Raw genomic sequence first — 21,240 nt, forward strand, 5'->3', positions numbered from 1 at the left:
AATGCTGCCTCTGTGCTTAGACCCAAAGCAGTTATTTCAGTAGGCACATGTAGTGGCCTCAACCCTGCAAAATCCAAGTTAGGAGATGTTGTTGTATCTGCCAAATTAACAACGTATGCATCAAAGGTAGTGACCAATAATCAAGAGCAGTCAACTGGCATGAGAAGTTATGTGAGCAAACGCTTTCTGGATGTCATTAAGAATTGTGCTGATGGCTGGCAAGCTCCTTTTGAGAACCCTGAAACACAGCAAGTTCAAGTTTATACTGATGCAGAGTTTCTGAGTGGACCAGAACAAGTCAGAGCTGAGTGGTGGCGTGATCAACTTGCTGAAGCCAGTCCTCAGGCAATGGCAATAGAAAATGAAGGAGAAGGTGGGTTCACTTTGTATTCAGCTAGCGTTAGCAAGTATACAGGAAAAACCCGTAACTAAGAAACTGCTTTTACCCAAGTTAGCCTAAATAGCTTTTTACATAAATGGTAATAGGGACAAATTTAGGCTATTTAGGTTCTTAAATAGGTTCTTATTTTCTAAAGGAAAAATAAATCGTAGCTAAGAGTATTTAGTGGTGTTCAGCTTATTCTTTGCAGAAGATCTGCATACCAATGCATCCGGTTGGGGTGATAAGGCACTTATGTCTCCAAAGGGGATCCTGAATGTTGACTTACCCTATTTGTCCATTCAAGTGTACGAAACATTCTTTAAAAAATTTTGAAAATAAGAACCTGTTTTAAAGTTTATGCTAAACAGGTTCTTGTATAGAGGGGCCTAAGTGGCAAATTTCATCCTCGGAGACCCAGGGGCATAGTGGGGACGAGGGAAAGTCTAAACGGGCGGAAAAATGTGGACAATATCTTACCAGACAAGTTCCAAACGGTCGCCGCCGTTCTGGCTTCTGATTGATGCCAGAAAAACACAAATTTTCTGGGTCTCCGAGGATGGGCAAATTTTAGCCTAACAGGTTCTTAAAAACCAGGTTCTTAGTCTCGGGTTTTTACTGTATGTAGTCAGGTGTCTTTTAAAGCTCTGTAGATGTGTATGTTGCTTTTAATTCAGTGTTTATTTTAAGGCATTGCTCAATTGTTTGCTTGTTTGATTTTAATAATAATATTTGTTGTAAAGATGTTTGTGCTCCCAATGTATGGGTCTTCATTGTCAGTTGTTAGAGCTTTTTCGTCATGCTAATGCAGAGGCCATGGATTCAAAATTTCCTCTTATCCCTCCCTAGCTGCCCTTTTTTTCCAGGTTAATTTGCATTTGCTTAGATAATTTGCTGTTATAATTACAATGATAATATCTGCAAATTAAACCCATTGACAAAACGTACATGTAGGTGTGGGGAAGGTGCCTAGTGAAACTGAAGGGAGCCCCAAGCAAACCTAGAAGGTAACCACGACAATTCTGTGAGTGGCACCCTTCAGGCGCCATCACACTGAGACCTTCAGTGGAGAAATGCTCATATACTTACCAAAAAAACATCCAAACGGAAGGGAAGGCTGGGAGCAAAAACTGAGCTACATGTAAAGCTACTGCATGCGAAAGCATCATGAGCAAAATGATTGACTTCAGGGAAAGTACTGTAAAATATGCTAAAGTCCAAGACTGCCTCATATATAATTAGTGATGGAGACTGCTGGCCAGCATTGTCTCGTGTTTAGCCTCGCCTAGCCACATTTAAACCTATTGACAATAGGTGGGTGTTGGGAAAGTGCATGGTGAAATGGAAGGGAGGGCAATTAAGTGAGCCTTGGAGGTATCAGTGCATTCATGACAACCCTGGGAGTGGCACCCACCCAAACCAGTCTACAGATGCTTGAATAAAAAAACAGGGACCACGAACAGTGGAGTCACAGGACCTGGTTTCCCCAAGGGCATTAAGCACCAACCCCAAACTCGCTCGCAATAAAAGCTGAAGAAAAGCAACTCACCACTGAAGATGAATAGAGGTCCTAATCCCTGCCTGAAGCATGTCCGCCAGAGCAATTAAGGTGCAAGCTGTCCATAACCGCAATCCAAACGAACACAACTGGGAAGGAGGCGGTTAATTTCCACAGTTCACACCTTCCTCATTTTTCATCCATCTACCAACTCCAGTTAGCTTTTAAATATTTTTCATTTTTATGGAAAGTTTGACTTGCAAAATAATGTAAACTACTGTATATTGATGTAGGACTGTCTTCAACTCAATTGCCACTTTCTTTGTTGTTCTATAGGAGTGTTTACAGCAGCATTTGACTGTCAAATTGAGTGGTTAATTGTGAAAGGGATAGCTGATTACGCAGATGGTTCTCAGTTGCCTTCAGAGAGTTGGTCTTCCTGTGCCAGTGTGATGGCAGCATCTCTTGTTGCACACATTTTGAGTGAGCCCTGTGTTTTTCATTCATGGCCTCATTACCAAGGTAAATATTTCTCATAATGTTATGTCCCTTTTTGGCATGTTGTTTTACAGAAACTAGTGGTGTATTAGAATGTACGTCCTTGATTCCATAGTAAGCTCTATGGCACTAATGTATCGGTCAAATCGAAGCTTCAACATCCCCCTCCCCCCGGGCATACCCCGGACATTTCACCCCTTTGCCGTCCCGGGGAGGAGGGAGTTTGATTATCAGAGTCTTCCAGGGGGTGGGGAATTTGATTCCCATGCATTAGGGATGGGGAATTTGAACTGAACCCTCGATCGATTTCATATGAAATCTCTGGCGTCGCGAGCTATCATGGGGAACGCGGTGTTAGAAGATTTTCGTGGAAAAGATTGTGCCTTTGTGGCCAATTGGTTACGAGGAAAGGGCTTAAACAAGCTTTGTGCGGTATTTGAAGGTATTTAAATTTTAATATTTTTAATATTGGATTCAGGCTTTGAATACAGCTATTTCGAGAAAGGTTGTCGGAAAAAGTGCACGCTAGAATCCCGAAAGGTATTGTGGGTGGTTTTGAGTTCGCTGTTCTTCAAAGAAATTTGAAAGAATGGCACAAGAGGCCGTGGACGTATGTTTGCGAGTGCTAAAGGGAAGCAATAAAAGAAGTTTTGACAGCTACAGTGTCAGGAACAGTGTATTGATCATATCCCAGATTGCCTTTCGGGATTGTCGCGTGCACATTTTTGCCGACAACCAGAGATCTCCGTAAGCCCCGGCGACCGGCGAAAATCGCCGTCTAGTCGTCCTTGGCGCGCCGGCTACTCAGATCCAAATAAAAAAATATTTATTTTGGAAGATGGAAAAATTCACTGTGTAAACTTTTCACTTCAAGCGCGGTGATAAAAACAAATGCATTACCGTTTCCAAGTTGAAATAAAACTGTAATTAAAATCAAAGTTTTGGCATGAAAATTGAAAATAGGTGAAGTTTGATACAACGTCTTGCCGCTTGTAATCGCGGCATTTTTCACGTGTGCACCGACCCGTGACAGCAGCACGGAAAAATTTTTTCATGAGAACAGAAACGTAATTGCAACAAATGAGAACCGAAATGAAGCGACTGGCAAAACAACAGACACTCTTCAACGCGTGGAATAAAAGGCCCAAAGAAGGCATAGAACAAGGTAGGTTGATTTTCCTTTGTAAATTTTATTTCTATTTATATCCGAATCGAAAGTACGCATAATTAAATTTTGTACTTTCAACACGTCGCCAACGCGATCAGCCCGACCGACACGGAATATTTTAGATTCAATAAACATACAAAAAATGTTCCTTTTGTTCATGTGCTTTCATTTCTTTGATCAACCCGTTCGGTAAGATCTGATCTTTGTGGGACTGTAGAACATTTTCAATTTTGCAAGGTGTTAAGTTTGAAAACGTCGCAGAAAACGTGACTGAAAAGCGTGGCTTGATGCACCCGCATTTTTTAAAAAAAATAAAGACTACATTCTGCAAATTTATAAGAAACAGATGAACGATCGATCCATCGATCGAAAAAAACGAACGAACAAAGCAACGACTGAATGAAACAACCCGAACAAAAAACCCTGAACATTTCTTGGCCGGCTTTGTTGCTAGAAATTCGTCAACGAAATGCATTACAAATTTGCAGGGCGGTTTTTGAAAATGACGTTTTTCATTTTTCGTTCTCGGCTTTCCCTGAAAACAAGTAAAGAAGTGACAAAATACAACTCAAAAAATTTAAACTTAAATTTAATTTACCCCTTAAAACTTACATTCTTTCAGTTCCTGAGATAATTTTCCCGCGGACTTAGGAACCCACGCACAGAATTCCAACGGAGAATCCGTAGATTTGGTCAGGAAAGTTTTTATTCTTCATCTAAGCATTTTGAAGACTACAAGTAATAAAATAACCTAGTTTTCTTTTTTTACGGGAACGTTATAATACCCCATTTCTAGAAAAGATTTTTTAAGATTGTCTTCACGAGTTTTCAGTCATTTAAATGCACTGCAAATTGATTGTTTTAATTTTTATATGAAAATTAGGGTTAACAGGCAATGTAGGCAATCCTTTAGTTTGCATTATCAATTTCCCAGCACTTGATGAAGAGGATTCCTGTACAAGTGCCAGCATCCAAGAACCCTCGCCTTCTAAATCGTCTGGCACTGTCGGCGAAACAGCATCTGCGAATGTTACGTCACGGACTTCTACTCCTCCTAAACTGGAACACAAGGAAGCCATGAACCTACTGGAAGAGTACTTTCCCGAGGCTTTTAGCGGAAAAACCCTGCACAGTTATTACACCTGTTCAGGCTCGTGTACAGAGCTTTCCAAACAAGAGCAACAAAAGCAACAAGGAAAAGGTGACAAATTCCAGCACAAATGGCTATTCGATGAAACCCTCACGTTTTCAAGGGAAACAGGGATGTGGTGGCTTGTTTTCATTGAAGGGGAGGGGATGTACTGCCTTCTTTGTCGCATACATAACACAAAGAACAGATACAACAAAGATTGCAAGTTTAACTGTGAGCCATCCGTTCGCTATAAGAGATCAGCTCTCTTCAACTCCAAGGCTGATGGGCACCCTGTAGGCAAAAAAGACCTGGGCCATGCAAGGTCAACTGGACACCTTGGAACCTATCTTCTTGAACTGGAGAGACGAAAGAGCCCCCTTGCACAACAGCACAAAACTGTACAAGAAAAAGCAGACAAGGTGACATTCAATGCTATGCTGAGTGTTTACTGGCTAGCACATGAAGAGATTGCCAATGTGAAGTTGAAGTCATTGTTAAAGCTAGAAGAACAGGTTGGTCTTCAAGAAATGAGTCACTGGAAGAACACAAGTGAACGATGTCAAAGGGAGCAGAGATTGCTACTGGGGCAATTACTGAAGAAGACGACGCTAGCACGAATCAAAGAAGCAAAGTGGTTCAGCATCCTCGTTGACGAAGTGACAGATTGTGCTGTGATCGAACAACTCCTCATTTACATTGGTTATGTGGACGAGACAGGCGAGACCCACTTTGACTTCTTGGAAGTTAAAGATTGCCTTGCAACATCCGATTCTGCTGATGCTGAAACGATCACCCGTTTAATTATTGAGGAGCTGAAAGAAAGTGGCCTGCAAGTTGAACATGCCTGTGGATTCGGTTCGGATGGTGCCAGTGTGATGACAGGAGCCCATAATGGTGTTGGTGCCAGACTACAAGCAGTGTGTCCTCTTCTCATAAGAACGCACTGTATAAACCATAGATTGGCTCTGGCCTGTGGAGATGCGAATGATCGGGTCAAATTCATTACCACAGTGGAAACTACGCTCAAGCAGCTCTGGAAGTGGCTCGAATACCCCAAGAGATGCTCTGCATACATCAAGGTCTGTGAAAGTTTGAGGAAAATTCAAGTGCCAGATGCTGCGCAGAAGAAGTCATTGGCTGTAAAAGTCCAGAAGGCCTGCAGGACACGATGGCTGTCAACAGGGCAAAGTGTATCAAGTGTTTGTACAAATTTGGTGGCACTGATGCAAATTCTCAGAAAATTCAAGGAGCATGATGCCACAGCTGATGGGTTGCTAAAAAGGATGAATAACGTCAAGTTTGTGGGTACCCTTCTCATCTTAAACGAAGTTCTTCCTCACCTTAACACCTTAAGTAAAGTATTCCAACAAAACAAAATCCATTATTCTGCCATTAAGCCATCATTGGAATTGACAAAGAAGAGAATCACTGAAATAAGATCCAGTTGCAAGCCACTACATGTCCTGAAAGAAGCTTTGATGGGCCAGTACAAAGATTTAGAACTTACTCTTCCCTCATCACAGGAAGAAGTATTGGTCAACCTGTGCCAAAGCTACACTTTAGCACTAGAAGAGAACCTGGACAGACGCTTCACTCAAGCTGCTCCAGTGTTAGAGGCCTTCAGCATCTTCAATCCAACCACCCTGCCTGCTACCACTGATCCTGAGTTCATGGAACATGGTGTGGCCAGTGTGAAGATTTTAGCTGATCAATTCCAATTCAGTGAAGATCAGATGACAACCCAGTGGCAGAATTTCAAATACCTCATGCTATCCTGGAAGCCACCTCAGAATGTGTTGCAAGGTGGGAAGGAGTCCAAACTATCACCCACCGAATGGATTCTTCGTAAAATCGTGAAAGAGCAAGCACTACTCAGAGAAAGCTACAGCTTTTTGGTGGATGCTGCAAAGATCTGTCTGACACAGCCAATGTCAAATGCTGTTGTTGAAAGAGGAGCCAGTGCTGTCAAAAGGGTTAAGACAAGGCTAAGAAACCGCCTGAAGAATGACATGCTGTCGACATGTCTTCATGTTTCAATCAATGGACCAGAGCCAAAGTCCGAAGAGTGTCAAGTAATCCTGGCAGAGGCAGCACAAGTATGGAGGAACACCCACAAGAGAAACCTACCTCCATTGAACCTCCCAAGGATTGGTGGCAGTAAGCACGGAGATGCAAGGATCACTGAATTGGCAACTGTTGCCACTCAGACTGAGACACCTGGTAAGTATTACTGGTAATATAAATAACTTCAAATCAAACATAGCCCCAATTAAAATTAAGATTACACAGAGATAATAGCTTAGAAAGAAACAAAAAATAGCCAGTTATTGAGTTAAGAACTGATGTTTATTTCATTCTATTGCAGAAAATATGGATGTGATATTGATGGAAGAAGAACCCCAGCTAGTAACTCAGGCATCAGCCTTCGCAAACAGTGTTCACAAGGCACTTACTGAGATGGACATGCTAGATGAGTCGTCTGATGTAGATTCAGACTTCGAGTTTGACGTTGATTTCTAGACATTTTAACACACAATCAGATCTTTAAACTATTTTTGAAGTATTACAGAAAAAATTGAACTTTGATGTTGGGTGCATCGCATTTCTGAAGTTTTTCTCAAAAATGTAATATATGTGAGAAGGTGGATTAATAAAAGTTCTATCATCATGGCAGTCATCTTCCAAAATGCACTTTACGAGCTCCAAATTGCAAAATTTTTCCAGGGGAAGGCCACCCGGACCCCCCTATGGGAGGGATGTCCTCCCTCCCATACTCTCCCCCCACACGCGCCAAGGGCATGTGGAAGGCACTGTCGCGCCTTAAAGAATTTTCTCTGACGGCTACTCCCCTTCGTTCTCCTTCTACTTCAAAATTTCAGGAGAACCCTGGACAACCTTTCTCGAAGTAGCTGTATATGAATGTATTAAGTTGTGTTTACAGTGAAATACAATACCTATTGCCGGCGATTCAGTACAACAATAAAAAGCTCAACAGAGGTCAATTACTTGTGTAAGGCGAGCGATGATGCATGTCAGTGAAATGCTCATGATGTAGTAATCTCAATAGGTGGGATTTTTTTATAGAACGCTTTGTATATTGCGTGACACACGATGAAAATCTGAGCGTTCAGTGACCTTGTAGCAGCGATTTCCTCCGCTTTGCAGGAGAATTTTGTTCGTGGTAAATACGCTAACAATGTTTCTCAGTTTTTGTTATTTTGAATGCGATTTAGTTGCTGTATTTATAAAGATTTTGTTCGACAACTGAAGGCGTTTCTGCTATCTTTCTGTCACTTATGTGCCTGTGAAATGTTCCTGGGGTGGGGCCATTTGATCACCTGAATGGACCCTAGTGAAAGGCATTTGAACGGCATTTTGGCCCGGGTAGGGGGGAATTTGAAGCATAATTTTCAAAAAAGTCAAATGCCCGGGGGGGTTTGCCGGGGGGGGGGAAGCTGAAGCTTCGATTTGACCGATACATAAGCTCCCTTGTCATTTAAACCAAAAAAGAGCTTGAAGTACAGTCATGAAAATGAACAAAAAAAAAGTTTAGGATTTTGCTGTGAAATAGGGTTTAGATTAGAAGAACCTTCTAAGGTTTAACAACCACCACCAAGTATTCTTAGCTGATGAGTCTGTTTTTTTCCAGCAGTCGTATTGAGCTGACCACATAGCTATATTTCTGTTCTTAAGTGTTAAAACTACACTAGTCTTGATATTATGCAGTTTTAGTGATGTTATTAGTAGCAGTTTCTAGTAGATTTCTTGAATTTAAGTGAGAGTAACTGAAAAAAAAAGTTGTGGATTTTGTTGTGAAATAAGGTATAGGTTAGAAGAACTTTTTTAGGTTTAACAACCACCACTAAGTGTTCTCTGATGAGTCTGTTTTTTTTTTTCTGCGGTCGTATTGAGCTGGTCACATAGCTATACTTCTTTTTTTAAGGGTGCATTCGAATTGGGAAATCTGGATTTAGATTTTAAAATCCGGATTTCGGATTTGAGATATCGGTTTTGGATTTCCTTTTTACCGTTCGGTTGGGAAATCCGAAGTAGCAAAAAGAAGACCGCTGTTCACGAGAATAGTTTTTCAAATCCTTTTTCGGATTTCCCAATCGAACGGTAATATATAGATTTAGCCAGGGCTAAAAGCGAGGCTCCCATTAATATATTTATGGTTTCAATCAAACAATAAACTTGTATTCCACAATTCAGTACGTTAACTTCAGAGCACATAGCACATTCATGTGACTTTTGAGGGAAAGGCTAAGTGGCTTTAGAGAAAAATAATTTGCAAACAGCCCAAGAGTGAACAAAATCTTACATCGAGTTGATAGCCTCATATGTACACCCCCAAAAAGGCAATCATCTTCCATCACATTTAAGAGCCATAATGGCTCTTGATCACCGTAAGATTAATTAGGCCTGAAAAAAAAATCAGGCCAAATTTTTTTGCGTTCGACAAGTTTACTTTACAAAATCTTGCCAACAAATCTGGGTGCGTGTAAACCAACCTTTTATACCATTTATACATCAAATCTGAGGTGAAATAGTACCATGAGGTACTGTTTTTATCATACAGACCCCGGACAGAATGCAGTATTTCACAATTTTGCAACACAAATTGCACTTATTCAATATTCAGGACGATCGAAGCACGCGTGGGCTTTTAGCTAAACCGCTAAACCAAAATCACATATACAGCTAGCTGGTTCTCACTTTTGCAGTGCGAGCTGAAGCGAGTGTTTGAACGAACATACTAGGGTTAAGCTCCAACGTAATAAAGAATTGTTATGTTTATTTTTTATTTAATGGTTTTATCGATGTGTAATCTTTAAAAGCGTTTGATACGCGCGGCATTTTGAGTATTCCTGCAAGCGATGTTCACTGAACGACTGAAAACAAGCGGCACAGCGATTAAAATTATAAGATAGACTATACCAACAATCAATAAAAGAAACATAATTCGGTGAAACATATACAGAGACAACATTTTTCATTCACGAAGACAAGTAGTAAAGTGTCTCTAAAAATCCTGAGTCTTCAAGCTTAAGTTTATGTTTTAAGCCGGCTTCCCGGTATTCACATTTTTCAAAGATGAACTCGAGGCAAGAAAATTGCTCAAAGCTTTCTTTTACAGCCAGAATTATAAATAAATGTTCTTTGGAACGTTTTCTTTCTATTTGCGGTGAGATGTCTAAAGGCTTTTTTAAAGTTCTGTAAGCTTATGTCAAACCTGATTCTTGGTCAGATCAAATTTTCTCAAATCTTACAAACGAGCATAAACTACATAGCCGCATAAACTACGCTCGACTTCATAAGTCAAAAGCAACTGTCTTCCCTGCCTGTAATAGCTGGGTGAATTTTCGCGTCCGAGGTCAGTTTTAAATCAAGATTTTAATTGTGCGGCACAAAAACAAAACATATTTCATTTGAATTTAAAAAAAAATCAAACTTGAGCCAGCGATCATTTGAAAACTAGTAACTTGTCAGCGGATAACTTCAAAAAAATACTTGACCTCAATGGGTCAACACTTCAGCCCGCGATACGGTCAAGTGATACTTATCAGCGGATACCCTGTTTTGACAGCTGTCAATTGATCACAACATTGATGTCCAATGGATGTGTACATTATCAGTTTTCCTGTGCTCTCAAACTAGCTAGAAAGTATGAGATTGAACATTGATTGCTATCTAGTAAAACAACTGGTCAGCGGACAGCTTCCAAATAAATCACGTCACCTTGAAGAGTTAACACATGAGCCCTCGATATGGCAATGTGATACTGGTCAGTGGCTATCCTGTTTTCGCAGCAGTCAATTGACCATATTGTGAATGACCAATATAATGGATTTGCCAAGACACGCCTGAGACACCCCTCCCTTGCCTTTTATAGTCTCCCCTACCCTACCCGTACAATCTGTAGACGCGTACGTACGTACGTACGTACGTACGCTCGGTCAGTCACGTGACAACCAAACGAAAAGCGGTTGACCATATTCTATGAGTATGGGGCTCTGTCCCATGCGCGCTTCGCGCGCGAGGGAGCCCCGCTAAAAAGGAAACCCATGAAATCAAAATCCAAATCAAAAATTCAAAACCTAAATCCGGATTTCCCAATCAAACTCACCCTAAGTGTTAAAACTACACTTGTCTTGATATGCACTTCTAGTGAGGTTATAAGCAGCAGTTATTTCTACTAGATTTCTTGAATGTAAGTAACAGATCTCTTTTTGTTGAATATATATCAGAGCAGAGTTCAGCCAGCAGATCAAAGGAACAGTTACAAAGTCCTTCAGGTACCAATTTATGGCTCCAGTCCACACGAATCCAAATATTTTTTGAAACCACATTTTTGTTTACATGAATAGGCCACGGATGACTGAGCGGATTCAGTGGTTTAATGTTTAGGGAAGGCCGTTTTGTGATAAAGAAAATATTCAGTTTCAGAAATATCCAGATGTGTGGACGGGGCCTTAATGTTTAATGCTACATTGTACATGTACAATCCAACATGTTACGAGGTTAAGATACATTTTCCGTTCATTTTCCCTTCCTCTTGTTGTTTTTCTCTTGTTTCTTCTTCTTTTTTCTCTTGTTGTTGGTTATAATTTTTTTTGTTTTGTGGGTGGGTGGGTAGGTAGGTATGTAAGTAGGTAGGTAGATTTATATTCTATGGACATGAAGTGATGCAAGTAGAGTGTGCAGATAGTCAAGTTCAAAGCTACCCGTATAAACACATCCGTGACACATACGTAACGTTAGGGTGGATTTCCACTGACGCGTTTTTGGCTCCGTACGCTAACGCACGTAAATTTTAATCACGTCAATAAAATAGAGGTAAGATATAAAGTGTTGAGATTAAACATCAAGTTGAGCGAGTTTCTACTTTTACGGTTACATAATTGTACGTGTGGCCTTTCATACATTGCCTCTATTTTATTTGCGAACGCAAATTTCTCGCACGTACACACGTAAAAATTACGTGAGAGTGGATACTTGATAGCTCAAGTATTTATAAATTGCAGCACAAATTCACATCTTAACAACTGCGAAAATCTATCAATTAAATACATAAAACAAAGTGAATCTATTTAACCGTAGATTTCCAGTAATTGCGACAGTATTCTGAGAAACGTAACGCCTTAAAACACCACAAAATACGATATCCCCGCTATAATATTTTGTCATCCTACTTGGGGATATTTAGTCGAGCTTGCTTTAGCAGAACGAGACTCTAAAAATGCAGTCGTTTCTTTTTTGTCGATGGGTCCTAGTTTTTAGGCCACGCGTTCCCAGCGAAGACAGTGGAAACTGGGGATAAGAATCGTGTCGACTTTCACTGTATGCAAATGACTGTGGTGATGAGCATGCGGTATATTTTCGGCGGTGACTGAAATGACGCATTTAAGTTTGGCAATGATGTAATTTTCCTCGAATGGAGGCCCGTGTAATTATGCACGAGATGCAGGCACTGATTAAAAAGGAAATATCCCCAAGTAGGATGAGAAAATATTGTAGCGGGGAAATCCTATTTTGTGGTGTTTTAAGGCGTTACGTTTCTCAGAATATTGTCGCAATTACTTTCTGAAATCTACGATTAAATAGATTCACTTTGTTTGATGTTAAGATGTGAAGTCGTGTTGCACTTTATAAATACTTGAGATATCAAGTATCCACTGTCACGTAAGTTTTACGTGCGTACGTGCGTAAAATTTGCGTTCGTAAATAAAATAGAGGCAATTTATGAAAGGTGGCACGTACAATTATGTAGGCGTGAAAGTAGAAACTCACTCAACTTGACGTTTAATCTCAAAACTTTATATCTTACCTCTATTTTATTTACGTGGTTAAAATTTACGTGCGATAAAGTGCGGAGCCAAAAACGCGTCAGTGGAAATCGACCCTAACGTTACGTATGTGTCACGGATGCGTTTATACGGGTAGCTTTGAACTTGACAATCCGCGCACTCTACTTGCAGCACTTCATGTCCATAGAATAGAAATCCCACATCGAGCTTTTCCGGAACGGGTTGCTCCAAGAATTCTATCACTTGAAAGTGTTGATTATTTTGGAACAACTGATCACTTCAGTAGTCGAAAGAAAAAAGAACAAGGACGCTCTTAGTAGCGTTGAGTCTCGCTTGCTTGGAGATCAGTTTTAATGTCAAAGGCCCCGGTGCTGTTATACTACTTTTCCGTTTGGAATACAAAACGAGTGTTGTATGTCATAATGTATATACTCAAAAAGAAAAAATGGCAAGGAGAGACAGACTGCACATCTTAGCCTCAAACCGGTGTGAAACCTTTGAAAACCTTCTACATATTGATATTACTCCATTGAGGAGTACTCTTTCAGGGATTCTACACTCGAAAAATTGAACGATGATTTTTATCGGTATCAGGGGCTCATGACTCTGTCACTATAAATATACATAGCTTCTTTGTACCGGACCAAGATACGGCGACTCGCCCAGGCAAACTACATGTTCCAGTGCACGCGTCAAAATGAGAAAAAAGGAAACATACAAGGTGATGTTTGCATTTTGCAATTTTTTTCTAACTCTCGGAAAATTCCAATTTTGAAAGCGCACAAGCTTAATTGACCACTACGACAGCGACAACATTAACAACAAACACCAATTTTATAGATTAGCAAAACATCAGCTTGGAGTGTGCATCACACCATCACACTTAATTTGATTGTGTATTTTAAAAAGCGTGATCCACGTGCTTTTTTTCTCATTTTCACGCGTGCACTGGAACATGTATTTTGCTTGGGCGAGTCGCGTTTGTCTCAAGTGAACAATAGCCCTTGAGCAAATTTTTTTCCAGCACGGGTGGCTAACTTTGGTAAAGCTATGTATCGGTCCCTAGAAAGGTCAACCCAGGACACCTGGGATGGATTTTTTTGTACAGTGCCCAGGCCTGATTTTCATGGCCGCGCGTTGATCTGGCCCGGCTACTTCGGCGAGCATATTCTCGGCCTTTTTGGATTACATCCTTCGAGTTTGTCAAAGTCTGCGGGATTCGTTTTTCTGTCTGGGAAAGCTTCATTGGTTTCTACATCTGCTGCTATCCTATTACTACGATCCTGGCATGTTTATTTTCTGTTGGAGTTCGAATTTCGTGGAAAAATTTGTGTTGAATGAGAGCATGGCGGCTAAGATGGCATCTCGTGTCTCCTACCTTGTATATCATAATTGTATAGAGAGTGAATTTGGACAAATTATCACGAAACTTCGTTGGAGCAATAAGGTCAACAACAACTAACTGCAGGGTAAGTTTCATTGACTTATATTTAGTATTTCCTAGAAATTTGAGGATCCTATTTTTACCCTATACAAACACTGTAATTTTACTGGAACGGTACTGTGGTACTATCACAGAGCGTGGGTTACCTGTGTATGTAGAAGGTTTTCAAAGGTTTCACACCGGTTTTGAGGCTAAGTTGTGCGGCATGTCTCTCCTAGCAATTTTTACTTTTTGCGTATTTACATTATGACATATAACACTCGTTTTGTATTCCAAACGAAAAAGTAGTTTAACAGCACCGGCGCCCTTGACAACATACTTATCTCCAAGCAAGCGAGACTCAACGCTACTAAGAGCGTTCTTGTTCCTTTTTAAAGTGCCTGCATGTCGTGCATAATTACACGAAAATCAAGGGCCTCCATTCGAGGAAAATTACATCATTGCCAAACTTACATGCGTCATTTCAGTCATCGCCGAAAATATACCGCATGCTCATCACGAGAGTCATTTGCATACAGTGAAAGTCGCCACGATTCTTATCCCCAGTTTCCACGGTCTTGGCTAGGAACGCGTGGCCTAGAAACTAGGTCCCACCGACAAAAAAATGAAACGACTTCATTTTTAAAGTCTCGCTCTGCTAAAGCAAGCTTGATTAATTATACAATCACGGACACAAAATATCAAAACGGTTTACACAAGCAGATTATAGCAACACCAAAGCTCACACACATTCGATCAAATGAGTGATATATAGCGATATTTGCTACAACCAGCTTCAAAAGTACTTGAGACACTGTACCGTATTTTGGCATAAATGGCCTGTCCATGATCTTGTGCTTGTGATCCCCCTCCACCCCTTATCAAAGTTTCTGGCAATACAAGACCATGCTCAAAACTTGGAGGAACAACTTTGAATGCGAGGGAGTTGGGAGGTCAGTATTATATCTCACAGACCTGTGACCAGGAGAGATTTGAGCAAGAAAGGTCATTTCTTCGTGGGAGTGTCTCAACAGTATTACAACTGGTTGTAGTTTCTTTGCTTTTCTTCGACCTCGCTCGTCCAAATAACTGTCGTATCCCTTGCTAATTGCAGAAGCGACCCGAGGCTCTTGCCCGTTACTATGTGACGTCATACTGGCAGGCGGAGTGGGTCAAGAAACTTAGGTGGAAAACAATAGAGTTACCTTCCCCCCGATCTAACGTTCCTTTAATCAGTTATTTAAAGAAAAAACAAGGCAAATTAAATACACTTTGTCTTTTACATTTTACATTTTTTTAGATTCACCAAGCCCAGCTGAGACTGAGACAATAGAGAGGATCCGTCAGCTCTACAGAACTTGTCAACAGCGCCTTCTGCCCATTCCTTGGCGCAAAGGATTTAGTTTTCATCTAAATGATATTTTTACAAAATTTAAGATCGTGAGGAAGGATAAAACCCGAGGGGTACCTGCTACGGATGATATAAGCGATATAACGGCTATCTTTAAAGAGCACTCGGAATGCCAAAGGCCTCGAACGGTACTGATTGAAGGAGATCCTGGGATAGGAAAGTCCACGTTCTGTCAAAAGATCGCGTATGATTGGGCAACTAGACAGGAGGAATGGGACCCGTCTTTTCCAGAGATTGAAGTTCTACTACTTTTGAGATGTCATGAAATGAAATATGACATCTGGGAAGCTATTAGTAATCAAATTCTCTCTTTGGATGTCGACGATCGAACTAAGGAAAGTTTCTTCAAATTTATTCGTGAAAATCAGACCAAGGTTCTGTTAGTACTTGATGGATTAGACGAAGCGAATCCAAGGAACCGCGAAATGATTTTAAACCTCCTTAAAAGTAAAGACCTTCCGGGTTTTTACCTTGTTCTTTTTTCTCGTCACGATGCTGGAGGGGAATTTAGGACGTATTGTGATTCGCTGTTTGAAATTAAAGGATTTGCGGAGGAAGATGCCATCGGATATATCCGTAAGTACTTCGAAAACATCAACAAGGAACATTTAGCTGAGAAGCTTATAGAAACGATATGGCCATCTAACCTCGAGTCAAAATCTACAGACCTGTGCGCTTTGACAAACAGTCCATTAAACACCACTTTACTCTGTGTTCTTTGTGAGGATTATGAAGGTGTTTTTCCAAAGAGCAGAACTCAATTGTACATTGACATCGTCCGTTGTGTTTTAAGACTATATGAAACGAAGCGTGGAATATCGAGCACGAGTGATGACCTGATAATCTTTTATAAGGCCGATTTGTCGCAGTTAGGAGCAATGGCGTTTCAGTCTCTTCAAAAGGGAGAGTCGTATATCGAAGTGCTTGAATCTGATAGTGACTTCATTGTCTTATCTAAGTTTGGATTTCTTTCTCTTCAGACTGAGGCAAGTATGACAAATACTAAAGTGCGCTTCGCATTTCTTCATAAGAGCTTTCAAGACTTTTTTTCTGGATTACATCTTGCTTTGCAAATTATTGACACAGATATTGACTGTGACTCAGTTGTAACTGACCAAAGGTACAAGATTCAACTAGATGAAACCTTTTCATTTATGACTGGGATTTTAGCCTCAATGAGTGAGGATGACGCGGAGCGTTTGGTAGAAAGTATGGCCAGAAATATCAATTCAGCAAGCTGTCAGGCTGATGAAGTCTTATTTGCGTCAAAATGTTTATCGGAGAGCTCAAGGTTAGCCCATCTTTTGGGGGAGCACCTCGATTTAACTCATTTGGATTTTCGTACCAAGGAATTAAAGGATTCATATACTGTCGCTTGTTTTTCCATGGCACTTGCAGTCAACTCCTCTTTAACTAATTTGAATTTAAAAAAGACTGGGATTGGAAATTCTGGTGCTGCTTTTATTTCCCAAGCCCTTAAGGACAACTCCTCCTTAACTGATTTGAATTTGAACGAGAACGTCATTGATGCTTCTGGTGCTGCTTCTCTTGCGGAGGCTCTTGAAGGCAATTCCTCCTTAGCTATTTTGGATTTGGGTTGGAACTGCATTGGAAATTCTGGTGCTGTGGTTCTTTCGAAGGCTCTGGAAGCCAATTCCTCCTTAACGTTCTTGGATTTGAGTTATAACCAAATTGGAAGTACTGGCGTGGCTTCTCTTTCCCAAGCTCTTAAAGCTAACTCTTCCTTAACTAATTTGAATTTGAGTTCTAACTACATCGGTGCTTATGGTGCTACTTCTCTTTCACAGGCTCTCGCAACCAACTCCTCATTAACTCATTTGAATTTGAGTTGTAACCAAATTGGTGCTTCCGGTGCTACTTCAATTTCACAGGCTCTCGCAACCAACTCCTCATTAACTCATTTGGATTTGAGTTCTAACAATATTTGTGATTATGGTGCTTCTTCACTTTCCGAATACCTCGGGGCCAACTTCTCCTTGGCCTCTTTAAATTTGGCGTGTAATAGGATTGGTGCTTTGGGTGCTGGTTTTCTTTCTCAGTGTTTGAAGGCCAACTCCTCCTTAACTTCTTTAGATTTGCAATCGAACGCCATTGGGGATTCTGGTGCAACTTTACTCTCCAACGCTGTTGCAGTCAACTCTTCGTTAACTTATTTGAATTTGCACTCAAACAGGATAAGTGATTCTGGTGCCACTTCTCTTGTCAAAGCTCTTCAAGCCAACTTCTCATCTTCACTGACTGATCTGGATTTGGATTGCAACCTGATTGGTGTTTCTGTTTCTGGTTCCGTTTCCAGGCGTCTTACATTTAACCTTTTCTTAACTACAGTGGCAAGGAGTAAATTGTATATAATCCTGGTAGTATTGATGACTCTGGTGCTGCTTCTTTCCTTTTCAAAGTTATTAAAAAGGATTTTAATGTAATTAAATGATTTTTGTAAAGCCGTGGAGAAAAGCAAAATTCCTGAACTTCATTAGCAGTCATGATGGCGAGATACTCAGATGGTTTTGGCGCGCACATAAGTAACTTAAAGACGTTTTGATGCTAAGAATGAATAGCTAATAATATGGCAACAGCGATTTTGAAAAAAATTGCAACCTTTGAATTTGACTACGAGTACGAAACCGAGGGCAAGTGCGAGTTTCGTATTTTCAGTTTATTTTATCATCCCAAAATAGCGCTTTTCCTTTTTATGTCAGTGGTCTGTGCATTTGTATTTTTGTGTGATGATAGACCAATTACGTTGGATGTACTATACATATATTGTACCATGTTGGTACTGGGAATTAATGAGATTTTAGCATCTAAAAATGTCAAACAATGACACTTTGAGACCGCCATCATGGTTCCTCGTCTTTCATCGCTGCTTAAGGCGTTCTAATAGAAGAAAAACTTTGAATACATCTCTGTGTTATACACTAAGTACACTGATGCAGCTGTCAAGGAGTTCATATTTTAATTTGTGCGTAAGAAATTTATGATCTATTTCCAGAACGAATGCAACAACGTCTGTATTTATGACCCGATATGAATTAACGTTGACTATCGTAATGGTGTCCAATGTTATCTAAAATGATAGAGAAATAAATACAATCGACAATCAAATATAAATGAAACGAACCAACGTTGTTCATTGCGATTCGTTTGTTCGCTTCATTGCCTCACAAAATCAAGCGTTTCAGCCTATTTCTTGCGTATTTTTTAAGTTATGAGTGCGAATCTTGTAAAACTGGGTAGGAATAGAGCGAAATTTATGGGTACGAAACGACCATGCGTTTTCATAGTATAGATAGAACGTGAATTCAAACTCCAATGCTGAGAAAAGGATAGGTAATTGCTTGTGCGTTTTCATATTAAGTAATATATAGATTTAGCCAGGGCTAAAAGAGAAACTCTTGATAATATTTATAGTTTGTTCAAACAAAATATAAAATCGTGTAATGCCAAGCGGCGAAGGCATGCAACGCCGGAAAACGATGAAAAACAACAATAGGTCTAATTAGCAAAAGCAACTTTGCACGTGCAGCACACTTTGTTTTGTACATTTCTTTGCCGTTGTTTTGCACGACTACAACGTGCAACTTCCAGAAACGTCTTAGTTACACGTTTAATGGAGGAAATGTTCTTGTTCCCGTTCACTTTTAGTTTCACTGCCGCTCATTTTCACCTTGCATTGTGTAAGGAGAGATTTCCCATGGATTCTTTATTTGATTCGAATTTCATATCCAGCTTTTAAATATTCCCTTTGAAGTTGTGTTAGCCATAATTTACCTTGAATTTACATTGAGTTGTTTTAGTTCCCTTAAATTATACACATTTTACTTCAATGTTTACTTTTAATAAGTAGTTTCTTAGAAATCGATTTTGAGATAAATTTTAGCGATAAAAAATCACGACGTTTTGACCTCTCCGAGGTCATTTTCAAGTGTATAAAAGTTCTCTAAATTAGCATAAATAAGTTAAAAAACAAGTTATAATAGATAAAAATGTGGTGAACGCTAAAATGTGGTAAAATATGTAAAAATGTAAAAAGTGCTAAAAATATTTATAAAGTCAAAAAACAATGGAAATAAAACAATGTTAACAAGAACTGCTCTAAACAAATAATTTGGCGCGAATTGAATCGCACTGTTTGTTAAGCGTCGGTTTCAGTTCTTGGATGAAAAACATTTCAAAAATAAGACAGTCAAATTTGTTCTGACACTTTCTTAAGATTCTAAAACTTTGTGCGATGTATTTTTTTTTGACTTTATAAATATTTTTAGCACTTTTTACATTTTTACATATTTTACCACATTTTAGCGTTCACCACATTTTTATCTATTATAACTTGTTTTTTAACTTATTTATGCTAATTTAGAGAACTTTTATACGCTTGAAAATGACCTCGGAGAGGTCGAAACGTCGTGATTTTTTATCGCTAATATTTATCTCAAAATGTTTACTTTTAAAAGGATAATTTGTTTCTGGATAATTATACAACTTAGTCACTGAATAACTGGATCTTTCGCCTGTTCAAATACCGTCTTAGGGAATCCTGAGCAAAGGAAACTCGAATTCTTTTATACAGCTTTCTTTGTAAATTTCCTAAATTCACTTGCTTGACTGACATTTAATTTTGAGTTATGTAGTTTAACATATGAACTTTAAAACTCAATTTATGCAGATTTGTTTTTGCTGTTCAGCTGATTTTATTCCATTTGTTTTGTGATGTTGTAATAAGTTGATCGGTTAGTATAAATAGGGCACTGTTATTCCTGTTTTTCAATTTACATTGCGGACTTACATGCTTGTACGATTTGCATTGCGGATTTACATGCTTGTAAGATTTTATATTGCGGATTTGTGCTTGGAAGGGCAAAAACTATCGTCACAATTGGTGGCCGCTAGCATTTCTCATTTTGTCTTCGCCGCTACAAAATTTTTATGTTTTTCTTCCAACAAAAAATGTCTCCTTTGTTTTTTTATCTCTCGCTCTAAATCCCTGTCGCCCCTTTTTTTCGTGGAGGTTCGCTGGCCTGTCTTTCTCTTGCTCTATATTCCAAATTTGTGGACATGACAATTTATCTCAGCTTTATACTTTAGACAACATAGATACAGAAACAATTTCCTCTTTCCATTTTCGTCTTTATTGACTCTTTTGTTGTCTCTGCTTTACAAGACGCCGGTGGCTATGCGAATTCCCGCCAAAATAATCTCGAGTTGCATTTGGGTTACCATACCTGTTGATTGAGTAATTTTACATTGGTATGCCTGTGGTGCGGACGGACGGTCTCTCGGGCGGTCGGTCGGTGTACGGTCACGTGATTACCAAGTTTTCTCGGATGGGTAGATAACTTCATTTTCTTACCCATGGTGCTCCGCTGACGCGCTTCGCGCGCGAGAGCTCCGCTATCATTCGATTGAACTTAGGGGTCGAACTCGAACGGGGCGAATTCTCGAAAGGAGAGAAAACCGGCTGACTACCTTTTGATCCTACCCCAAAGGGGAGTGCGAAACAATCATGGTATGTATTTCGAGGGTTTACATATGTGATATTAGTTAAAATAATAGATATTTAGCTGTTGATTCAAGTTTACTTTGGATGTATGGCGTAATTTTGAAGTTGGAAAGACATGCATTTTTGAAAGCCGTTTGTTTCAATGTTTTAATCTTGTAACAAGTCGTGTTATTATTTCGTAAATACTGTAAAAGGGGCAAGAGAGTCTGCAGGACCATATCGTGCACGCTTGCTACCAGGCAGCCATAATTAACAATTAGTTCATGCGTCAGCGTGCGATGTCGAGATATTAAGCACGCGGGAAGTTTGAAGAGCACGAAAGAGGCGTAAGAGTAACACGAGGCACAGCCAAGAGCAACTCTGGCCTTTTGAGTGCCCTCCAAACTTTCCAAGTGCTCAATA

General features: G+C 39.8%; 1 protein-coding gene across 1 annotated transcript in view; it reads left to right on the plus strand.

Moving 5' to 3' along the window:
- Positions 1-18,310, plus strand: part of LOC140934808 (uncharacterized) — a 38,277-nt gene extending 19,967 nt beyond the window's left edge. The window contains exons 3-6 of the mRNA XM_073384370.1: positions 1-373; positions 2,214-2,399; positions 10,924-10,971; positions 15,207-18,310. The exon at positions 1-373 is cut by the window's left edge and continues 401 nt beyond it. Of these exons, the coding sequence (XP_073240471.1) occupies positions 1-373; positions 2,214-2,399; positions 10,924-10,971; positions 15,207-17,761 (3,162 nt within the window). The 3' untranslated portion in view covers positions 17,762-18,310. The remainder of the gene's footprint in view (positions 374-2,213; positions 2,400-10,923; positions 10,972-15,206) is intronic.
- The last annotated feature ends 2,930 nt before the right edge of the window (positions 18,311-21,240 follow it).

This window comes from Porites lutea, chromosome 4 (genome assembly GCF_958299795.1).
Source record: "Porites lutea chromosome 4, jaPorLute2.1, whole genome shotgun sequence".
Taxonomy (NCBI): domain Eukaryota; kingdom Metazoa; phylum Cnidaria; class Anthozoa; order Scleractinia; family Poritidae; genus Porites; species Porites lutea.